This window comes from Podarcis melisellensis (genome assembly GCF_964234715.1).
Source record: "Podarcis melisellensis genome assembly, chromosome: 11".
NCBI classification, from domain to species: Eukaryota; Metazoa; Chordata; class Lepidosauria; order Squamata; family Lacertidae; genus Podarcis; species Podarcis melisellensis.
Genome location: NC_138543.1, coordinates 48,397,846 through 48,420,591, shown reverse-complemented (window position 1 = coordinate 48,420,591; position 22,746 = coordinate 48,397,846). Strand labels below are relative to the sequence as shown.

At 44.0% G+C, this 22,746-nt stretch overlaps 1 protein-coding gene across 12 annotated transcripts in view; it reads left to right on the top strand.

The window, feature by feature from the left end:
- The window catches only part of ZNF532 (zinc finger protein 532), a 51,050-nt gene that overhangs the window by 14,567 nt on the left and 13,737 nt on the right, over positions 1-22,746 (top strand). For 11 of the 12 annotated variants that reach the window (XM_081929573.1, XM_081929583.1, XM_081929576.1 and 8 more), the window contains 3 exons: positions 6,895-9,261; positions 20,864-21,045; positions 22,432-22,608. In XM_081929573.1, the coding sequence (XP_081785699.1) occupies positions 6,922-9,261; positions 20,864-21,045; positions 22,432-22,608 (2,699 nt within the window). In that variant the 5' untranslated portion in view covers positions 6,895-6,921. Of the gene's footprint in view, positions 1-1,604; positions 1,770-6,894; positions 9,262-20,863; positions 21,046-22,431; positions 22,609-22,746 lie in introns of those variants that run through there. The other variant, XM_081929582.1, reaches the window with a different exon arrangement.

Genomic DNA, 22,746 nt, shown 5'->3' with positions numbered 1-22,746 from the left:
AAGCTTTTAAAGACAAGGCATGGCGTGCTCACTCAAGAGACTCGCTCAGTTTGCAAGGATGTCAAAGTGTGTGCTTCAGAAGTGAGTCCCGATTGCAGAAATGGCACCTGGTTCTAGTCAGCAATGCTACACCCTTTTGTTCAGGCTCCTAATCAGTTGATGACACTTCCTGAGTTACCTTCTCTCTGGGTTGCCTACAGGCTTAGCCTCCACTGAGACTTTCCTCTCTGTTGGGGAGAGGAGTGGGCATCCCTGCTCCCCTTTCCAAAGTGGCTGAAGTTGAGGCACAATGAGCAGAGCCCCTCTTCCCATCAAATGCCCCACCCTCCGTTTCTTCCCACTACTGCCCTTGTGTCGGGGCCTGCAAACCCAGGAATGATAGTCGTATCCAAGAGGCACTACTGCAAGGTAGGCTCTGCTCCGATCCACTGTCCCTCTTTACACTGTCTCATTGGGAATAAAGACAACTTCATCCTTTGAAGCAGAGTCTACAAGGCCAGCAGGAGATTAGTACAAGGGTTAACCACGTTGCATCCTGGAATTTCAGGGGAGGCAGGAAATGATGTAGACACAGGCCAAGTGAATGTCTGGTTGCAATCTGTCGAGGGTGATCATAAGCAGTTGTGTATATAAAGCTCTGCCTCACAGCTGGCTTTCGTAATTCTGTTCCTGAGGGAGAAGGTGGAGCTGGTCCAAGAAGGTTTGCAACAGACTTTGCTCCTATTCTTTCTCTCTGCGCAAGTTTGCGATTTGATCATCCTCAAGGGCGATTTCGAAAAGCATAATTAAGGGGCATTGAGAAGACGCCAAAAAGAATTGGGTTAAAGAGGCAGCCCTCTTTTCCAAGCTGTGTTTTGTCTCGAAGCTATTGGACTCGAATCCATCAAACTACACAGTGCAGTGCAAACACCGCAGTTTCCCAAATGAATTAGCCAGATTGTCAGCATTGGGCTGTTGGCAACGAACATAAGCAAATCTGGATTCCTAGGTAGATGGTCTCTCTATAGGATTGGACGGTGGTGTCCCCAGAATCTGCCAAGTGTGATTTGTCAAGAAGCCAGAATCTTAAATGCCTGCAGAGTTGAAGCAGAGGCTACAGTTGCATCATACACAAACCAGAAAAAGAGGCGCAAGGTTGAGGGCTAAACAACATGTGGCATTTATTTTATGGACGCGGTAAACATGCATTTTCTCTCTCTTGAATGTAAATGGCAGCTATAGGCTGAGGAACACTTGGGCCTGTGCTGGGACTGTTTGTCACCTTACTCTGTAGTGCTGTTGAAAATCCCTACTCAAACCCCTCCATCTGAATGCTCCCATCGCTTCCTGGAGCATTTTAACAGAGATGGTATATATATGCATTGTACCACACTGCTTTAAATGGTTCTTCTTTTAAAAAAGAAAAAGGGAACTCATGGACCACCCAATAAGTAATGCATTTTTGCTGTTGCCAGAGTGTGCATTGATAGATTCACCTTTGTTCTGATGTACATGGGTCAGGGGAGGCGGCTGATTGCAGGCATGTTGACTCCAGAAATGAGAGCGAATGGCTTCCTTCTCCCATTCCTTGCATGCCAGAAGATTCCCAATTGGCCTTGACCTGCCCTCCGCATGTCTTTGACTGCAACTCCCAGCTGTGCTGGCAGCCAACGGGTGGGTGTTGTAATCCGAAGCGTCTGTAGGCGTAAAGTTGGGAGAAGGCTGGTTTTGACCCGGCTCCGATCTAGGTGCAATTTAAGATCCTTCCTCCTCATCGTTTAACACCACAGGTAGGTGTGTTCTGTAGTCACAACCCATTAGCAAATTATTACCGGCTGCAGAGATGGGCAAATAGAGACTGAAGAGAAAAGGAGGGAAATGCTAGTTAAATGCTCGCTTTTATCGTTTTCATAAAATATGCATTTGTGTGATATCAGCTCTGGCTGGCTTGTGGTTTTGGAGGAGAGCAATGGTACTTCTGTAAGGTGGTGAAAAGGGATGAGTGTTCGATAAAATCCATTTCCTCCTTCCCTGCCCCCTGCCGCCTCCCCCAAAACTATATGGGCTAATTTACACAGCTCCCTTGACATGTCAGGAAGTGAGCTGAATCAATCCTGGCTGAGTTACTGAGCTTGATTGTTTTCAGTGATTCACCAAGAAATCACATTCAAGATGGCCAGGAGGGGTGGAGTGGGGTGGAACACCAGGATATGTTTTCCTGATACATGCAGCTTTCCCCTGAACTTGGAACTTCTTGACCTGGAATCGTTTTAATTCCTCTTTTAACTATTCTAAATGCTGTTTAACCAGCTTCTTTCATTGCAATTTCCCCCCCCATTGCAATTCTACTTATTAAATTTATGTCTTGCCCTTCTTCCCAGAGGAGCCCAGTGACAAAAGATTAACAACAAACATCTTAAAGATAATTCCAGTACAGATGCAGTCCTGGGAAAGATCTCGGCTTAAAAGTCTTGATGAAGTTTTAATTATGGACGCTTTGAACTTTTTGGTGGAATTGTTTTATTGTGTATTTTAATTATAGATTATACACCTGCTTGTGGGGTAGAAGAGCTGCAAAAAAAATCTCACATCTGGCAACCAGTGCGCCCCCTTGGTTTCAGATAGTACATGGGTAGAGGAGTCTAAGAAGCCTGGGACACAGATTTTTCGTGGCCCTCTAGTGGCTATGCTGGCTCTTTTACCAGAAGTAATGCATCTGGAAATGTTTACTCAATTCTGACCAAACTAAGCCTCCTAATGTATATCATGCTCTAAGAGGCTAAGTTTAGTCAGAATTGAGTGAAATATATTGACATTATGTTCAGTTATCCTACCCCACTATGACAGCTTTCTAGGTTCCTATATACAGTCATACAGCCACTTCAGGTTGTGTTTTTTCGGGTTGCGGACCGCTGAAACCCAGAAGTACCGGAACGGGTTACTTCCGGGTTTCAGCGGTCGCAGATGCGCAGAAGCATTATATTGCGCTATGTGCAGAAGCGCTGAATCGCAACGTGCGCAGGTGTGGGTTGCGAACACTGCGGGTTGTGAACAGATCACATTCGCAACCCGAGCGTCCACTGTACTGTATTGTGTTTTCTTTTTGGATGCTACAGTTGTCAGTGGGCCCAGAAGGCAGAATTCCCTGAACCCTGTGTTCCTGGGTTTTTAAATCTCTTTCCTTGGAGAAATCTAGGACTGCCCACAACTAGGGACAATTGAAATGTTACTTATTTCCAGTCAAAGGGTGTTATTTTAAAAAGCTCCACACTGTGTACAGTGTTACAACTCCGTGCGACTTTTGGCATTTGCCTAGCCCCATGCTTTAATTATTTAGCTAACTCTTCAGGGCTTTCACCCTTGAATTATCTTGGAATCTGTGGAGCAACACTTTTAATGGAATTTGAATTTGGAGTTGTTGTTTTAAAATAAAAAATAAAATTAAAAACCCCTCCAGGAATGGCTAGCTTGTGGCTGCTTAAAAGGGTATTATTTCATAGAGGAGTTTTTTTTTTTAAAAAAAAGAAATATATATATTTTGTGCATCTTATACTGAGTTTGTGCTTCAGCAAATGTAATTATGATAATCTAGCTTTTGCAATAATCTCTGAAGAAGATAAGATGCATATCCATTTGCAGCAACTCAGCTGAGCGAAATCTTTTCAGTATTTCAAGATTAGTGACTGGTCTCAGCAGTTTGCCTAATTTAAAGGCAATAAATAAGAACTCATGAACTTTTGGAAGAAAGTGCCTTGGTTTGGGGAGGTTTGTATTGGAGAGATTTAGAAATTGGATATAGGGATAATAAGTGGATAAAAAGTGACTTGTTTGCTGTTAACAGAGCTTTTGAGTCATTGGTATGTGAATGCTAGTGATCCCAGCATTTTATTTTGCCATGTGAATTATGACTTCAGGCAATCTGAATGCCTTTGGTATTCAGCATACTTATGATAAACACAAAGAGATTTCATAGCTGGTTTTTTTGTTTTATTTTGCTTTATACTAGCCTCCTTGTGATGTTTCAACTGTATAAAAAGTGACTTTAGTGCACTCTCAGTTGGTTTTCATTCAGTTCGGTATTGGATCACTGCATTAGGTCGATACAGAGGTGCTGTGAAATTAACATTGTAGGCCCAAACTGGAATTAGAATTACATTCTGTGCCTCTGCATTTCTAGAGTTGTTGAATTGCCTCCAGTGTTGACGTCCTGTTGGATTTTGGTTTCTGTCCTTTTTTTAGCTCTCTATTAAATCCTCTTGATTTCTCGTGTATATTTTGGGGCTATTGTGGGCATATTAGCACAGTAGTACAGAAATGATGTACCTGGGCATCCGTAAGAGAGTTCTTAACACTCTTTGCACCCTGGCACTCCCTGGGGGTCAATAGGAAGACCGATTCAACTGGGATCTGTATCACTAGAATTAAATCAAGCCTTGAATAGCCGAATGGATGGTTAGCTGCCAGCTCCTGCTGAATATGGAATAGTAGGACTCTTGTGTAAAGGTCCAAGGCACCGATGTGGAATGACAGATACTATAGGTCAGGTATGGGGAGATAGTTATCTCTCCCACCCCTCATGGGCCAAGCTTGAAAGGTGGGCAGAGTTGCCAACCTGTCAGACACAGTGACATACCCTAGAGCAGGCATATCCAACTCCCAAGAGACTGTGATCTACTCCCAATATAAAAAAACTGGCAGTGATCTACCCATTGTCATTGGAGAGAGCATGCATGGAGTGGGTGGATCGCCCAGAATTGTTGAGCTTTTTTGGGGAGGATTGCGCAGTTTTTTTAGCTTCCCCCACTAACTTTTTGTACATGATAAGGACCCCATGATCTACCAGGATCAGCTGGGGATCTACCGGTAGATCACAATCTACTGGTTAGACATCCCTGCCCTAGAGGCCTGAGATTTGGAGAGCAAATGGCAGTTAACATGCCCACTCTGTAATTCTTGCCTTTCATTGACTGCTTCCAGACATGCCGCTATCCATGAACAGGAAGCTAGCCCGTTCACAAGCTTGATGTCGGTGCAAGCAGCTTGAGCAGTCCTTGCTTTGCTCCTCCCTTCCTAGAAGGGAAGCCAAGAACAGACCTTGGTTTCCAATCATGGTTTGCCTTGAGAAGAGCAAACTACAAACACTGGTTTGCACATAACACTGTGGTTTGTTTCCCCTTTATAAGAAAGGAGCAAAGGGCAAGGTGCTTGAGCTATTTATGGCCATTGTTATGTGTGAATGAAGCCACTGGTGACTTGGGGTGCTGGTTCTGAAACTCAGTTTTGGAGGTACATGGAAGACTTTCCTGGGAATTTCCACCCTGTAGGCTATCATGTTTTTATATCCCACTATAGTTTTTTGGCTATCCATCAAGAAGGAGCAGAAGGAGCAGAATTTGGTAATTCTGTGAAACCATTTCCACCCTTTTTTCTTGTAGGCAGAATGATTCCTGTGAATGATTCCTGGCTGTTCTTGAAGACGTATGTCTATTCAGTCATGTTTCCTTCTGTGTTCAGAACTGAAAATCGAATGCATTTTTTTATATTAAATGTTGTCTGTCATTCTTTGTTTTGTTTTTTCCTGATCAAGGGTTTTCCTTTTGAATTTTTCTCTTGCACGAGTTGCCATGTATCTGTAGACCTGTGGGTGTGTCCCCTCTGTTAAAATTCACGTTCCCCCTAGCCCTGTGGAGGGTCTCTGCTTTGAGACTGTCCACCTGCAAAGTGGGGGGGGGGGGAGAGAGAGAAGCAGTTTTCCCAGTAAATATCAAATCCCTCCCCCAATCTACAACATTCTAACTTTACATTACCTGGATATTAAACTGATCCCCACATATTACCAGATTCAGAATTGTGTCTCATCACCAGACCATCACAATGCTAGAACTAAACAAAAGGGTGCTTCGTATCTGTAATGAAATTAACAAAATCTAGAATGAATAATATTTTCACAAACCTAAATAAGATTGTATAAAAGTGTCAACACACCTCAAATATTGACTCTTCCAATCAAAGAGGCAGCATTAAATCAGTGTGTATGGTGCTGGGCAGATACAGCTTTTTTTAGCATAGAGAAGATAGGCTCCTCATGTTCCACTAGAACTTTAATGATGCCATATATGCTCTAAACTTGGTGGAAAATGTGAATGGAATGTTTTGATGGAACTCCACAACATTTTCTTGACGCTCTGTGCCTGTTCTCTTCCATGCTACGTCCAGTACTGCTATGATAACTGAGATACTGATCTTTTGTGGATGAAATGCCCTGGAGTTTTGGTAAATAACCAGCACTGACATAATTTGCTCGCCTCTTATGCCTGTTATTGAATTTATATACCACCCTATACCCGGAGGTCTCAGGGCAGCTCACATAAAAATATCACAGTATATAAAATAAAAATAAAAGCAATAACCCAATAATACCCCTCCCCAAAGAACCACATTTTAAAAGGGTATGGGATGTTAATCAGGTCAACCAAAGGCCTGATTAAAAAGGAAAGTTTTTGCCTGGTGCCTAAAGGTGTGTAATGAAGGCGCCAGGCGGACTTCCCTGAGGAGAGCATTCCACAGATGGGGAGCCACTGCGGAGAAGGCCCGTTCTCATGTTGCTGCCCTCTGGACCTCTCAGGGAGGCGGCACATGAAGGAGGGCCTCAGAAGATGATCTCATGGTCTGGGTAGGTATATATGGAAAGAGGCGGTCCTTGAGAAGAAAGGTTTCCCTTGCAATTTGCTTAAAAAGCAAAATTGTTTCCTTACTTGCAAGTCCTCAAAGTAATTAGAAATCCTTCAGAAAGTTTGTGTAAGTTTCTTGGCAGAACGAAACAACTTTAGTGGGCTTCATTTTCCACTGGTGTGGGTATTTTTTGCATGTTAAAAATCACAGTACTGATAGGAAACATTTCTATTCATTTTGTAGATTTGCTTCTAAGCCATTAACGTGACCATGGGAGATATGAAGACCCCGGACTTTGACGACCTCCTTGCGGCATTTGACATCCCAGATATGGTTGACCCTAAAGCTGCTATTGAGTCAGGACACGATGACCACGAAAGCCACATCAAGCAGAATGTTCATGCTGATGATGATTCTCACGCACCGTCGTCGTCCGATGTTGGCGTCAGCGTCATTGTGAAAAACGTGCGGACAATTGATTCCTCTGAAGGAGCGGAGAAGGAGGGTCACCCCTCTACAGGCAATGGCTTGCATAACGGGTTTTTAACTGTTTCGACTCTAGATGGTTACAATAAAGAAGACTGCAAATCTCACAAAGACGAGGGCTCTGTTTCTGAGACAACACTGAAAGAGTCTACCTTCAACCAATTTAGCCCTATCTCAAGCGCTGAAGAATTCGACGATGATGAAAAAATTGAGGTGGATGACCCCCCTGATAAGGAAGAGATGCGTGGGAGCTTCAGAGCAAATGTACTGACGGGGTCCGTCTCCCAGCAGGATTACGAGAAATTAAAGGTACTTGGAGGGGAAAACCTGATGAAACCTGGAATTGCAGGTTCCGGTAATGCCGATAAAAATAAACTTGTTAAAAGAGACTCAGAAACAAGCTCTACGCCTTTGGGTATGTACGAACCCTTTAAAGCGAGAAAAACAGATGATAAGCTACACAAAGAAAATCCCGAAAAGGTACATGAAAACCGGGTACTTGATGGAAAAATAGGCACCGAGAAAGTGGAAGCAAATCTCACCAGTGTTTCACAGTCAAAAGCAAAGTCATCAGCAAAACTCTCCTCCTGTATTGCTGCCATCGCAGCACTTAGTGCTAAAAAAGCAGCAACAGACCCTGTGAAAGACCCACAGTGCACTTCAAGAGAGCCGTCTCCCTTGCCAAAAGATATGAATGAAAGCCCTAGGGCCATTGACAAATCACCTGAATCTCAGAGTCTCATTGACTGTGCTAAGAAACCCTCCGTTAAGCAACCTGACAGTCCCCGGAGCGTATCGAGCGAAAACAGCAGCAAAGGGTCTCCGCCGTCGCCCGCGGGCTCGACACCAGCGATCCCGAAAGTCCGCATCAAAACCATCAAGACATCGTCTGGCGAAATCAAGAGGACGGTTACGAGAGTGTTGCCGGAAGTTGATTTGGACGGCGGCCGCAAAGCAGAACAAACGGCTTCCATGGTGGCATCCATGACTTCGCTGCTCTCCTCCCCAACTTCCGCCGCAGTCCTTTCTTCTCCCCCTCGGGCACCCCTTCAGTCGACGGTCGTCACCAACGCCGTTGCGTCCGCAGAACTCGCCCCGAAGCAGGTCACCATTAAACCCGTGGCTACTGCTTTCCTTCCGGTGTCGGCTGTTAAGACAGCAGGATCCCAAGTTATCAACCTGAAGCTCGCGAACAACACGACGGTGAAAGCCACCGTGATATCTGCTGCTTCGGTGCAGAGTGCCAGCAGTGCCATTATCAAAGCTGCCAACGCCATACAGCAGCAGACTGTGGTGGTGCCAGCGTCCAGCCTTGCCAGCGCCAAACTCGTGCCAAAGACAGTCCATCTTGCCAACCTTAACCTACTGCCTCAAAGCGCTCAGGCCACCTCCGAACTCCGCCAGGTGCTCACCAAACCTCAGCAGCAGATCAAGCAGGCAATAATCTCTGCGGCGGCTTCGCAGCCTTCGAAGAAGGTGTCCCGAGTCCAGGTGGTGTCGTCTTTGCAGAGCTCCGTGGTCGAGGCTTTCAACAAGGTGCTCAGCAGTGTTAACCCTGTCCCTGTTTACATCCCGAACCTCAGCCCCCCCGCCAACGCGGGCATCGCTTTGCCCCCGCGTGGCTACAAGTGTTTGGAGTGCGGAGACTCCTTCGCCCTGGAAAGGAGCCTGACGCAGCACTACGACCGGAGGAGCGTGCGGATCGAGGTCACCTGCAACCACTGCACCAAGAACCTTGTTTTCTACAACAAGTGCAGCCTCCTCTCTCACGCCCGCGGGCATAAGGAGAAAGGGGTCGTGATGCAGTGCTCCCACTTGATTTTGAAACCCGTCCCGGCGGATCAAATGATAGCTTCTCCGACGAGCAATAGTTCCGTCGCCTCGTCCGTCCTTCAGAGTTCCATTGGGATGGGCGCCCATACTGTTGCCAAGATACAGTCCAACATCACCGGAGCGGTCATCTCTGCTCCTGCAAGCACGCCTGTCCCTCCAGCCATGCCCCTGGACGAAGACTCGCCAAAGCTGTGCAGGCATAGCTTGAAGTGTCTGGAGTGCAACGAAGTTTTCCAGGACGAGACGTCTCTAGCAACGCACTTCCAGCAGGCTGCAGACTCAAGCGGACAAGTACAGTATCTTATCTTTAAATTCCAATGTTCCTGGTAGTATGCAAAGCAGATTGAGATGTGCTTCCCCTCCCCCTCCCCTTTATAAATGTGTGTTTTCCTTGGCATCCTTTTTTTTTTTTTTGGTCATAACTTTTATTTTTTAAGTGGCAAAAGATTGAGAAAAGTAAATTTAAAGTGGGCTGGGAGGGAAGCAAAAAACGGCTTTTTGAGAAGAAAAGTGCTCATAGGAATTCCTAAGTAGCCCTTAAGCTACTTAAACATAATAACGAGGCAAAGTATTTCAACTGTTAAGTGTTCCATAGCCTGGCGCCTTCAGACATTGTTGGGCTATAACTCCCATCAGCTCCAGCCAGCATAGCCTGTGGTGGGTTGGGAGTTATAGTTCAAATTTGGAAGGTACCAAGTTGTGGGAGACTGCTATGAAACAGTTTTCTGCATGCTGGTAGAGAGATTCAAATTTTAACGGTTCCGGTTAAATGCTCAGCTGTGAAGGAGGCCATTGAGGTTACTGGTGTGTTACTTTTCTGGGGTCTGGAAGCAGCATGGTTCCTGATAGAGAACTTTCAGTCCGTATGTCTTTCTGCATGTAGCACTCTCATACAGACTTTGTTTTTCTAGTGGTGAGTGTGCACATGCACGAACATGTGCACACACATGTTCTGTATCTATCCTGATCTGCTCCAGAAATAATCTGGAGGCATTGTGACTCCGGATTGTGTTGGGTTTCATCAGTCCCACCCCCACCCCCCGTAATCAACTTAATTTGCATTTTCCAAAATGGTATCAGAAACAAAACACAGTTATCCAAGTTTTGCATTTTGCTTCTTCAGCCAAGTTATGTATACAAAAAATGCATAAACTAGGCTAAAATGTGCCTAAGATGTGGCGATAGATAGATAGATAGATAAATAGATAGATAGATAGATGATGGATAGATGGAACCTATAAAATGCATTATATTTGCAAATTGCTTTGCAAAAATCATGTGTCACATAGAATTGTATACAGAAATGTGGCTATTAAGTGGAATTCACACTAAGATGCTGGACATATGTGTATATATATGTGTGCATATATACACAGAGAGACAGACATTTTGCAAACTGATGTGGAGAACTGCAATTAGGACTGGAAAATGAGAAAGTGAAATTGAAAGGTTCATGGTCATCCTTATGTGAAATTGAAAGGTTCATGTAAAATGGATTTTGTTGAATTGCTACCCTTTTAATAATTTGCCAGTTGACAGACACAATCTTTGTTTTGTTCCCCGTCCCCCCGTAGTTAAATTTCCTGCATGAAGTTTCCTTGCCATATTGGGCGCTTGCCTTCTGAGCTTTGTTAATGTGTGAAGTCCATGGAAAGACATGTCCACCATGGTTTGCAAGCCTGTGCCAAAAATACTACTGAAAAGTTGTGATTAATAGGTCTCATTTTCTGCTTCATTGTAGCCTGTGTGCTTAACACTGCTTTTCATATACAGTCAAACCTCGGTTGTCAAACGTAATCTGTTCCGGAAGCCTGTTCGGCTTCCGAAACGTTCAACAACTGAATCGCACCTTCTGATTGGTTGCAAGAGCTTCCTGCACTCAGTGGAAGCTGCGTTAGATGTTCGGCTTCCGAAAAATGTTCTAAAAAACCGGAGCATTTACTTCCGGGTTTTCTGCATTTAGGAGCCGAAACATTCCAAAGTGGAGCCGTTTGGGAGCCAAGGTTTGATTGTACTTACTGGCTGTTAAAGATTTATCGTTCTTCCCCGGTGGTGGTCTGTGTATTTTACTGCAGCTGCACAGATACATAGTGTAGTATCAAAGTAAAGCACAGGCATGGTCTTTCCCCAAAAATATAGTTTTGCAAAAAAATTGAAAGGTTAGGAAGTTTAAAAAAAAGAATCAATCGAGCTAAAACAGGCCAGCTATTACGTATTAATATTTAAGTCCTTCGTAAGCATTGGTCGAGCTGTGACGCCATGGAATTTTGACAAACATTTTAACTGCTCATGTAAAATTTAGAAGAAAGAAGCCTTGGGGCAGAAAAGGCTGTATACTGTTGGATAGAAGGGGTGCAGAGAGTTTAGATGTGTGAGCCAGCATGAACTTCTGGTGTCTCTGTTTCTGTTCATGAGTCTTCGCTCCCCTTTCTGGTGTGGGGTGAAATGAAAAGAAATTCTCTTAGGGATAAGGTAAAGGTAAAGGTACCCCTGCTCGTACGGGCCAGTCGTGTCCGACTCTGGGGTTGCGCGCCCATCTCGCTTAAGAGGCCGGGGGCCAGTGCTGTCCGGAGACACTTCCGGGTCACGTGGCCAGCGTGACAAGCTGCATCTGGTGAGCCAGCGCAGCACACGGAAACGCCGTTTACCTTCCCGCTAGTAAGCGGTCCCTATTTATCTAGTTGCACCCAAGGGTGCTTTCGAACTGCTAGGTTGGCAGGCGCTGGGGCCGAGCAACGGGAGCGCGCCCCGCCGCGGGGATTCGAACCGCCGACCTGACGATCGGCAAGTCCTAGGCGCTGAGGTTTTACCCACAGCGCCACCCGTGTCCCATCTCTTAGGGTTAGTTCCTCAGTATTCCCTCTTGTGCTGTTGAGAAGCGAAGAGAGCTGCTTTCAGGACAAGCCGAATAGAATGAACCTGCCTACACATTTTTCGCAGTACAACATTGTTATCTGCAGAATGGAGCAGCCCATTGCTTGGGGAAAGCAACTTTAGCAGCCATGCCAAACTCTGCGCATATGATCCTTTAGGGCTGATTCCTACTCTTCAGCTACTTGTCGGTGACAGATATTATAGCCAATAAGACCTTGCTGGCACCCCCCCATCAAAACGGTTAAAAAGCTTCCAAATCTTGGCATTTCTTCTAGTGTTCTTTATAAAACAACACAGTCCCTTTTAACATGTGTGCAACTTGACCTGACGTTTATCCCCCCAGCCCTATAGTTGTTCTACCCTTCCTCGTCTCTCTGCGAGGGATGGCATCTCTAAGGAAACCTTTAGGATCTAATAAGAGAAATGAGGAGTGAAACCTATAGAATGGCACCAAGACACACACAGTTTCAGTACAGTGGTACCTTGGTTTTCGAACTTGATCTGTTCTGGGAGTCCGTTCGACTCCTGGAACCGTTCGAAAACCAAGGTGCAGCTTCCAGTTGGCTGCAGGAGCTTCCTGCAGCTCAATCAGAAGCCGTGTTAGATGTTCGGCTTCGAAAGAACGTTTGAAAACCGGAAAACCACTTACTTCTGGGTTTTCTATGTTCAGGAGCCGAAACGTACGAGTACCAAGGCGTTCAAGAACCAAGGTACGGCTGTACTGGTTTTGGAGCAGTGGTTTACAGCAGTGTTCTCACAAGCCCTGTTTGAGCATTCAGATGAATGTGTGAAGGCTCTGGTTTTTGTGATTGGGGCCATGTGCACTGGCTTCACCCCTATGAAACCCCACCTCCCTTTCTCCTGACTGTATCTTTCTGTGTTGCCCATAACAGTCGGAAGGGGGAATCTCACAGTGTTTAGCTAAATTTAGTTGAAATCGCCCCTTTCATCCGGGTGATCGTTCGGAGGGTTCTATCTGTGGCCACATGAATGAGTCAGAATTTCCCTGGAGATTTTTGTGCTCCATGCAAAGAAAGCTTGGAAGAGGAGGGGGGAGGATGGTGTTGCATACAGATCTTGGAAGTGGGGGTGGCATCTGTACCCTTGCACCTCTGCACAGTTTGAGTCCTCCTGTGTTGTTGAAGAAGGTTACTGCTCTCACCTTTTCAGGAGATCATAGATTATGCGTCCGTCAGAGAGAGGGGATAAATACCTCCCCCGAAAGGCTCCCTCATGACCCATATTCTCCAGAAGAAAGGATGTGCATTCATCCAGTATTGTAAAAGTTTGTGGGAAAGAGTTTGTGAGTTGTGCTAGCTAGATCTGCTGTTTCTGTTTGGGTTCTGAGCTCAGGTTATGGTGCTAGTAATATTTGTTCATTTTATTTCATTTGAAACATTTCTGTGCTGCCTGTCCCCTTGAGGAAGGATACCTATTTAAAAAGCTCACACACCAGGCAGTATCATACGCAGTTATAAAATGTGGCTGCACCAGGCAGGACTAAAACCGGAATTGGATATTTGCAAAAGCACAGTTAAATAAGTAGGTTTTAAGGAGGCACTGAAATAAAATTGGAAATGTCACTTACCCAAGTTAAGTGCTTATTGGAGAATAACTTTATCCCAAGCTTACAGACATAGAAAACTGCCTGGGATTTTTAGTCTGTGATTAGCAAATACCTGATTGATGAGCAACTGGGACAGTGCCTTCTTCGTGGTGGTCCTACAGTTGTGGAAATCTGCCCCCTCATAGATCCTGCAAGCCTTCCTTCTGTCCCATTTTTATATGGCGCTTGAACACATTTTTATTCCAGAAGTCGTCTTGTGATGGACTCTGGATGTTTTCGTTGAGCTTTGCTTTCTTCCTTTTCATGCCACCTTTCTATCAAGAAGCATTCCCAGGGCAGGTTACATCATTCACGTAAAATATACACCCTTCTGAATACCAGAGCCCCTTCTGCACCACCAAAATCCTGGAAGAAGAGGTGGCAACAAAGGCTGAGCAATGCCAGGGCCAGCTATGCTTCTGAGGGGAGTTATCTCCACAACTGGTGGCAGTGCTGGGTTTTGCAGCCGAGAGTATTTCAGTACTTCATTCATTTTTTAATTTGCATTTTATTGTTACGTCTCCAAAACTGCTTGGGACGCGGGTGCTGCTGTGGGTTAAACCACAGAGCCTAGGACTTGCCAATCAGAAGATCGGCGGTTCGAATCCCCACATTGGGGTGAGCTCCCGTTGCTTGGTCCCTGCTCTTGCCAACCTAGCAGTTAGAAAGCACCTCAAAGTGCAAGTAGATAAATAGGTATCGCTCCAGCGGGAAGGTAAACGGCGTTTCCGTGTGCTGCTCTGGTTCGCCAGAAGCGGCTTAGTCATGCTGTCCACATGACCCGGAAGCTGTACGCCGGCTCCCTCGGCCAATAAAGTGAGATGAGCGCCGCAACCCCAGAGTCGGTCACGGGGTCCCTTTACCTTTACCTCCAAAACTGCTTACGTTAAAATGAAAATGTATGGCATTCAACTGGCATTTGTTCTACTGCAAGGATTAACACTAGCACAAACAGACACACACCCCAGGTGTCACACGCTGTCTCCAAATCTGTTCTAGAGGGGTGGGGGAACCCTGAGAACAGATTTAGAGGGTGCACAGGGGAAGGACAGAGTAATTCCGTTGTGCAAAGAGAAATCCTTGTGCCAACAGAATCTGAGACTTAGCGCACAGTGAGATTGGAAAAGCAGGACATAAACAACTTAAATGAATAGATAGATCTTTTATTTCTCTAGGTCATGAATCATGAATGAAATTTATTACGGTCAGAGACCAGCTTGAGAAACACAACTGCAACTACAATCCCAAAAGCAAAACAAACATTTAAAACAATGTACAACAATGGATTTTAAGTTTAAAAGTGCGATAGGCATATAAACACATAAAAACTTTAAAATAGACTACCTTAGAGAAATGACCCAAAGTTGCCCATGGATCCGAGTTTGGGAATTTTCGTAACAAACTAGATTGAATCGGGGGATGGTCTGCGCCTACAGATCTGTGCGCAGAATCTGCCGACAATCCGGGTTGTGTTGTGGTCTTTGCCTAACAGAAGAAGATCAAATTTTTGCTTTACCGGGAGGTCGGAAAGCCTCACCAGCAGGGGGTCAATGGTTTCTCTATGTGCCTCATCCTAAAATGGACACCTAAAAAATATGTGTTCAGGGCTTCCGATATCCCCCTATTTCTCTAGGTCAAAGAGCAAGAACATTTTACATGAAATACGTATCAACAACAAAAAGTTCATTCAGAAACAAGATAATGTATATCATAGAATCCTAGAGTTGGAAGGGACCATGAGGATCATCTAGTCCAGCCCTCTGCAACGCAGGAATCTTTTGGCCCAACATGGGGCTTGAACCCCTAACCCTGAGATTAAGAGTCTCATTCTCTACCAACTGAGCTATGTAGCCAAACAATCTTCAGGAGAATGATGTAGCTAAAACCACTGATGAACAAGTATAACCAATTAACATGGCTGTGCTTTAGATGGTGAAACAATTTGTCCAGTTAACTGCAGTTAACGAACCAGACTCTGGCATGGTAACTAGATCTGTAGCTCATCAGTGAGAAATCCACATTTTACATCATGTTTACTCATACAGTTACAGAGAGGGAGGTTCTAGTAAACAGCCTTTGCCTCATCTCCTGAGCCAAGATTTATCTACATATGAGTAGGGATGGGAGAGAAATAGGATTCATTTCACATTTAAAAGCAAAGTTACCTAATTTGCACTTCTGAAACCAATAAAATAACTGGAATGCTGCTATCCTTTGAAATCTACACTCTCCAAATTTTGCTCTGCACTTCTCCAGCCAAGTAATGTTTAGATAGGTGTGTATATTCTGGGCTTAATTGTGCACGCAGATGCCTATATTAGTGAAAATAACATACAAAAGTGAATTATATTAGGGAAAATTTATCTGCAAAAAAAATGTATATTAGGCAAAATTCACACCAAAATGTCAATGAATTAAAACAAACAAATACATTGCAAACTGATATGGGTATGTAGAGAACTGAAATTAAGACTGGAAAAAACGATAACAAAGGGAACCCAAAATTCGTAGATTTCACCCATCCCTGTACATAAGGTAGAGTCATTTGTGTGTGTTTTCAAAAGTGGTTTGTTCATTATCCAGAGCTCATGTTGCTCAGGATTTTTAGTCATATCATTCTCTTGTGGATTGTTTGGATCCATGTACATTACTCTCTTCTTCTTTTTTTGACTCTTGGGACAGTGTGTATGTGTGTGTTGCTATATTTGCATTGCATTAGTTTTGGTTTATGGGGCAGCCTGTGATTCTAGATATGCTGTTGACAAACATCATCTGCTTTCTGGAATTGACTGCATACTTTATTTAGGGTTTACTCTTGGGGTTTGGGGGCTCAAGAATTTGGGCTGCCTTTTTGTGCCTTTCTGTTGCCAGATTCCCAAGTCTGAAGAGTGGTTTGCTTTGGGAGTAGAAAAAGTGTATGTTTCTGTCCTGAATATACTTTTGACATCTTGCTTTCGAAAGTAGAAGAATCTTTCCCGGCTGGGAAAAAAGTCTTCCCCAATCCTTTCCTGGCTCTGTTGCAAACTGTGATCAAAGCAAGAGTCAGTCCCTACAGTGAGTATCTAGGCATTTCCAAAGCTGGCTAGCTAGCTGCTCCTGTTTAGAATGGAAATTTACCAGGGGATTAAGAGGCTGTGGAAGATGAAGTCTCTGCAGTAGAGCTGATTATGATTTGAACTTCTTAAACGAGCCAGCGTGTGAGATAGCAGAGCCTTTTTGCAAGCCGTTCACCACCAGTAGACTGTAAACTAGCCCCCGTTTTTCCTTCTAGAAATCCTATGTAATTATAGTTGCTAATCTTAATTGAAAGCCAAGTCAGAGCAAGGGCCATGCTGCCTGCCATCACTCTGAATGTACGAACACTGTTACAAATTTTGAGGAAGGGGAGAGCAGCAAAACAAACAAAACAGCGTGAATGGGTTGCAGGAGTGAAGTTTCTTTGTGAAAGTAATGTTTACCACCCTTTGGGGCTTATGTCTTACATATTGGTAGCTTTTAAAATTAAGCAATGCCACTTTTGGAAATATAGAATTCGTCATAAATTGTGTAATGCTTTTTTGTAAGCTCAAAATGTTAAGATTACCTCTGGTTTACTTTTCTTATTTGTTTTGTTATTCATTGATATGAAAGCAGAACCGCTCACACACACAGTTATATTTTAAATGTAAAATTCAGCAAGGAAACATTTCTGAAAAAAAGAGAATTTACAGATCCTTAGTGCATGTTCAGCTTTAGGGTGGGAAAAGCAGGAGGCAAAATAAAATATTGGCTCACACCCCAGCAAAAGAACTGGGTGGCTTCAGTGGCTGGTACGCACCCCCCACTCCCAGCAAAAGGCACATCTGGCCAATTCTGTGTAATGTAGATCGGGATGTGCATATATAGATGCAAATTGTTCCTGGCAGAGCACACTCTTAAATCTGAGCTTGTACACATCTTGTGTGATTTATGAATTGGTTATAATTTCAAACAAGCTAGAAATCTCTTTTTTTAAAAAAATAAAAAAATAGCTAGCTTCTGTGGCAAATTGTACTTGTGGAGCTGAGTGAAATTCCTTCCAGGTTGCTAGGTTACCCATGGATTAACTGCAGAACCTCATTTATCTCTTCTTTCCAAACCGAAAAGCCCAAGCACACGCAAAACGCTAACATTCTGGTTTGCACCTACTTTAGGCCTCAGGTGGGGCAGGGCTTGTATTGTTGAATACTCCCTCAATCCCTGCATGTAATAATGAACTAGTATATCTGAGAGAAATGTGTGGCGCACGTCTCTGCAAATGTTAGTTCATTGCATATAAGGCATATTCCCTCCCTACCCCCTACCCCAGTTGATGGTGCCTTCCAAAATTCGACCCCTGAAGGTCTGAAGTGTTTCAGTGCAGAACTGCAGAACCTCATAATGGCGAACTCACAAGCCTATGTGCACTGACACAGAAGAAAGCCCCATTGTGTCTTGTGGGACTTACTAAATGTATGTTGCACCAGCAACATACATTTAAACCAATATCGTGCTACTCCAAGCAGTCATGGCGGGGTGATTTAGCAACCAGTCTTCCAGGGAGCTCTGGGAATTGTAGCTCTGTGCGGTGAAAGGGGGGGGTCTCTTCCATCCACTCTCAAAGCCTGTAAAAAATAACACTTCCTGGGAAAGCCATGCCTATTCAAAGGGGTATCAACTGCTGTGTTTATGGGGCCAACGCATGATTAGGATTATATTCCAAAGAGGCGAGTCTGATACTGAGGACTGGTGGGGAGGGGCGGATAAAAGACTAGACAGTGCTGCAAATTTTCTCTTGCCAAATATTAAAATAGCTTGATTGATTGATTGATTGAAAAGACAGCAAGGGTCAACATTACATTCATTGCTGCTGTACTCTCTTGTTCCGTTTCCTATACTTCTGTTTCCTCCAAGGTTTTTAGAGTTGGTATGGACATAGGATGTTGATGCAGTAGTGGCGCTGTGCTCTAAACCACTGAGCCTCTTGGGCTTGCAGATCAGAAGGTTGGCGGTTCGAATCCGCACAACGGGGTGAGCTCCTGTTGCTCTGTCCCAGCTCCTGCCTACTTAGCAGTTCGAAAGCACGCCAGTGCAAGTAGATAAATAGGTACCGCTGTGGCGGGAAGGTAAACGGCATTTCCGTGAGCTCTGGTTTCCGTCACAGTGTTCCGTGAAGCAGTTTAGTCATGCTGGCCACATGACCTGGAAAGCTGTCTGTGGACAAACGCCGGCTCCCTCAGCCTGAAAGCGAGATGAGCGCTGCAACCCCATAGTCGCCTTTGACTGGACTTAACCATCCAGGTGCCCTTTACCTTTTTACCTATTGATGCAGTCTCCCACCCCCAGGGAATAACCGGACTCAAAGCTTGGGGAGTTGGAACTGACCAATGGGGTTTGTGAGGGTTCACGAGCTGGACCAGACAGAACTGAATTCAAAACCCTGTCCAGCTGCATGGCTTCCTGGCTGATCTTGAGCCAGTAGCTGTCTCTCAGCTTAACCAATATTGTTGTATAGATGCATAACACCACCCAGAGCTTTGGAGGAAGAGCAGTACGAAAACGAAATCAGCATAGCCTGATGTAGATTTGTTGTGGGTGCCATGACACCCCTACCATTCTTTGCAGCCCATCCATAGACCTCATTTTCTACTGCTGTGGATCAGGGTTTTGAGATGACGATGAGTTATGAAAAACATCTCATCTCTATCCGGTTTTTCACCGTCCCTAAAATTTCTGATTTCTTCTTGAATAAAAAGGGAGCATTCCCCCTGACTTGCCCCATGCCTTTCAATACAGTCCATAAAGCACATGATGTTTCATTTACAACTTAAGCAGAAGAAGGCAAGGTTCCTCCTTCATGGAGTTTAACCCTTCAGGGTTGCATCTAACAATGACTCTGCGCGAGGAAGTGGAATGATTTCTGTTTGTGCAACATAACTTTCCCTTTCCTCCGCCTGCACAACCTCCCCACGCCCCCCCCAACTTTGGTGGTTCTCTCAAGTGGCCCGAACAAATTACAGGGGCTTGGAACTAATGGAAAAGTTAGCAAAATATATCGGAACTGTACAAAATCCGAAAAAGGACAACTTTTCTTTTTTTATATAATTTTTATTGATTTTCAACACAAATATACAATTTTATCCAAATTTTCACAAATTATCTCTTTTTGGACTTCCTTCTGCTTCTCTGACAATCATCCATCTTAACCTCTTAATTACGCATTTCTTCTATTTAGTATTGCCATTAGTCTTCCCTCCCACTTCTATTTCTTTTAACAAAATCTACTTTTCTAAAGTTTGGCATCCGTTTGTTGAACCCATTAACGTTAAGGAACATGACTGGCAGCTGCCGTCTTCTCATGGGTTCCTTTGGAAAAAACATTATTGGATAATATGCTGACGAAAGACAATTGACTGGAATTATGTTATTTTTTGGAATACTCCCTTCTTTCTCCTCGCATCCTTCCTTTCTTTTGTTTTCCTTCCTTGCTTTGATTTCTTTTCCTTTACTCCCTTCTTTATTGTTGTCATTCTGCTTTTTGATGTATGAGAATATGTAAGCAAAGAAAGGGGAGAGAGGCTGGGAGAGGAGAGGGATGAGAGTTGAGGGGATACATCTTTGTATGAGACAACAGTTAAGATATATTTCTGAGGGGATCTTGAATTCTCCTTTCTCTATCGCTTTTCTTTTCTCTTTACAGTCATACCTCGGGTTAAATATGCTTCGAGTTGAGCGTGTTCGAGTTGCGCCCCTCGGCAACCCGGAAGTAACGGAGCATTACTTCCGGGTTTCGCTGCTTGCACAGATGCTAAAAATGACGTCACACGCATGCGCAGAAGCGGTGAAAAGCGACGCGTGCGTGCGCAGATGTGCCATCTCTAGTAACGTTTACCTCTAGATGCAAATGGGGCTCCGGAACAGATCCCGTTTGTATCTAGAGGTACCACTGTATTATTTTTTGGGTGTAGATTAGCTTGTCTTGTATTGTGAAAAAATGTTAACAAAACTTTATATAGAAAAGAAAATGCAAAGCAAAGGAAGGAGAACGTTCATAGCTCAAGCGGAATGACTTTGTTGGATTCAACCCTTAGGTTCTAATCTAATTAGAAGAGAAGGAGAAAGAGTTGTGACAGTGAATGTGGTTAGCAAATTCAGTTACCTGTACTTTACAGGATATAACGCACCTGTCCTTTCTTAACCTGGACCTAAGAGACAGGAATTCAGTTTAAAGGAACAGTGATGTAATGGGTCCGTTTTATTGCTTTGTTCTTATCCCTTTTAACTGAAACACCCATAATGGTACTTTCTATGATGATGATGATGATGATGAGTCGTGACTACCTTGATTAAATGTTAACGTGTGCCCAGGGCAAACAATTGGCTTATCATCTCATTTGTTTCCGGTTTATTGTGTAGAAGACGTGTAGTATATGTCAAATGCTGCTTCCCAACCTGTGCAGCTTTGCATCGCATCAGAGGATTCATCAGCACAAATCGCCGTACACGTGTCCCGAGTGTGGTGCAATCTGTAGATCGGTACATTTCCAGACCCACGTCACAAAGAACTGCCTGCACTACACTCGAAGAGTTGGATTTCGGTCAGTATAATAAAAATACTTTTGAGACTGTGAAGTGGTATGCTGTTTCAAAAAGCCAAAACTTCAGGGGAAATGGCATATTGTTAGTGCCACATAATTATTCTAGTACATTTTTTTAAAATACCTGAATCTACAGGCACATAGCAAGGGACCAAATTTTAATAGCTTAGTCTTTAAACAAGTTTCAAAATCTGTTATATGCATATTTTGGAATAATAATTATGGTATTTTGTGGTAGCTCATCCACTTGATGAGGATATTTTGAATTGACTCTCAACATGCTTCTTCTAGAACAAGTTCCATGAGTAAATTACAGATGGAAATGATATGTGGGAATAAGTTAGCCACATAATTTTTCCAGGAGCAAGATGCAAAAACCTCCTTTCTTTGGCATCTGGCCACTCTAGCTGTACAGCATCCTCAAGCTTCAAATTTGGGGGATGACATTTTCATTAATATTGGTAGGTTTGTTAAGGCACGGCTGCTCAAAGTATGCAGGCTACTTCGGCATGGCTCTGAACTATGCTTTTGTTCCACCTATGAGTATCTTTGTGGCATGATATCAGAAAGGGAGAGAGGGTCACAGGGGTTTTTGTTTTATCTTTTGCTTCTTTCATCGTGAGACTTTTCCTGCATGCAGAACAGAGTTGTCGGCTTCTTACCAACCTTGTACAGAGGAAGATAAAATCCTTGGTCTGGGACACAGTCCCTTGGGCCCTGTGCCCCAGGGTTGAGAATCTTTCAGTGATACAGTGGTACCTTGGTTCTCAAACTTAATCTGTTCCGGAAGTCCGTTCCAAAACCAAAGCGTTCCAAAACCAAGGCGTGCTTTCCCATAGAAAGTAATGCAAAAGGGATTAATCCATTTAAAAACAACCCCTAAAACAGCAATTCAACATGAATTTTACTATCTAATGAGACCTCTGATCCATAAAATGAAAGCAGTATTCAATGTACTGCAGTCACACAATCAATCAATCAATTCCACATAGTCACAAAAACAAAACAAAAAAGTCACAAAAATGCAAAAGAAATAGCAAAAACAGACAGACCTCAGTGTAACACTCAAAACGGAAGCATGGCACTCAGATCAGAAGCATAACACTCAAAACGGAGGGTGTTCGGCTTCTGGAAAAAGTTCGCAAATCAGAACACTTACTTCCGGGTTTGCAGTGTTTAGGTTCCAAGTTATTTGAGAGCCAAGGTACCACTGTACTTGGAAAGAGTAGCATACTGGAGACATTTTGTATACTTTATTTGTTCTTGTTATAGCTGTGTCCTTGGCCATTTTCTACACTCTGTAGAAGGATGCTAGCACTTAGACCCTACGGTGTTGCGTTGCACTGCACAACAGAAAACATTGACATAACTCTCCATCTCTTGCAGCTGTGTCCATTGCAATGTGGTATACTCTGATGTGGCGGCGCTCAAATCCCACATCCAAGGTTCTCACTGTGAAGTCTTCTACAAGTGTCCCATTTGTCCAATGGCATTCAAGTCGGCGCCCAGCACTCATTCCCACGCCTATACGCAGCACCCTGGAATCAAGATAGGGGAGCCCAAGTAAGCAGCTCTGATCTTTGCATCCTATTTGACTTAACTATTGACTTGCAATGCTACGGTTATCATGCTCAGAAATGAATGTTGCGTGTCATGACCAGAACTCCCCATATGCCATCAGAGAAGTGGGAAAAGTCCTGG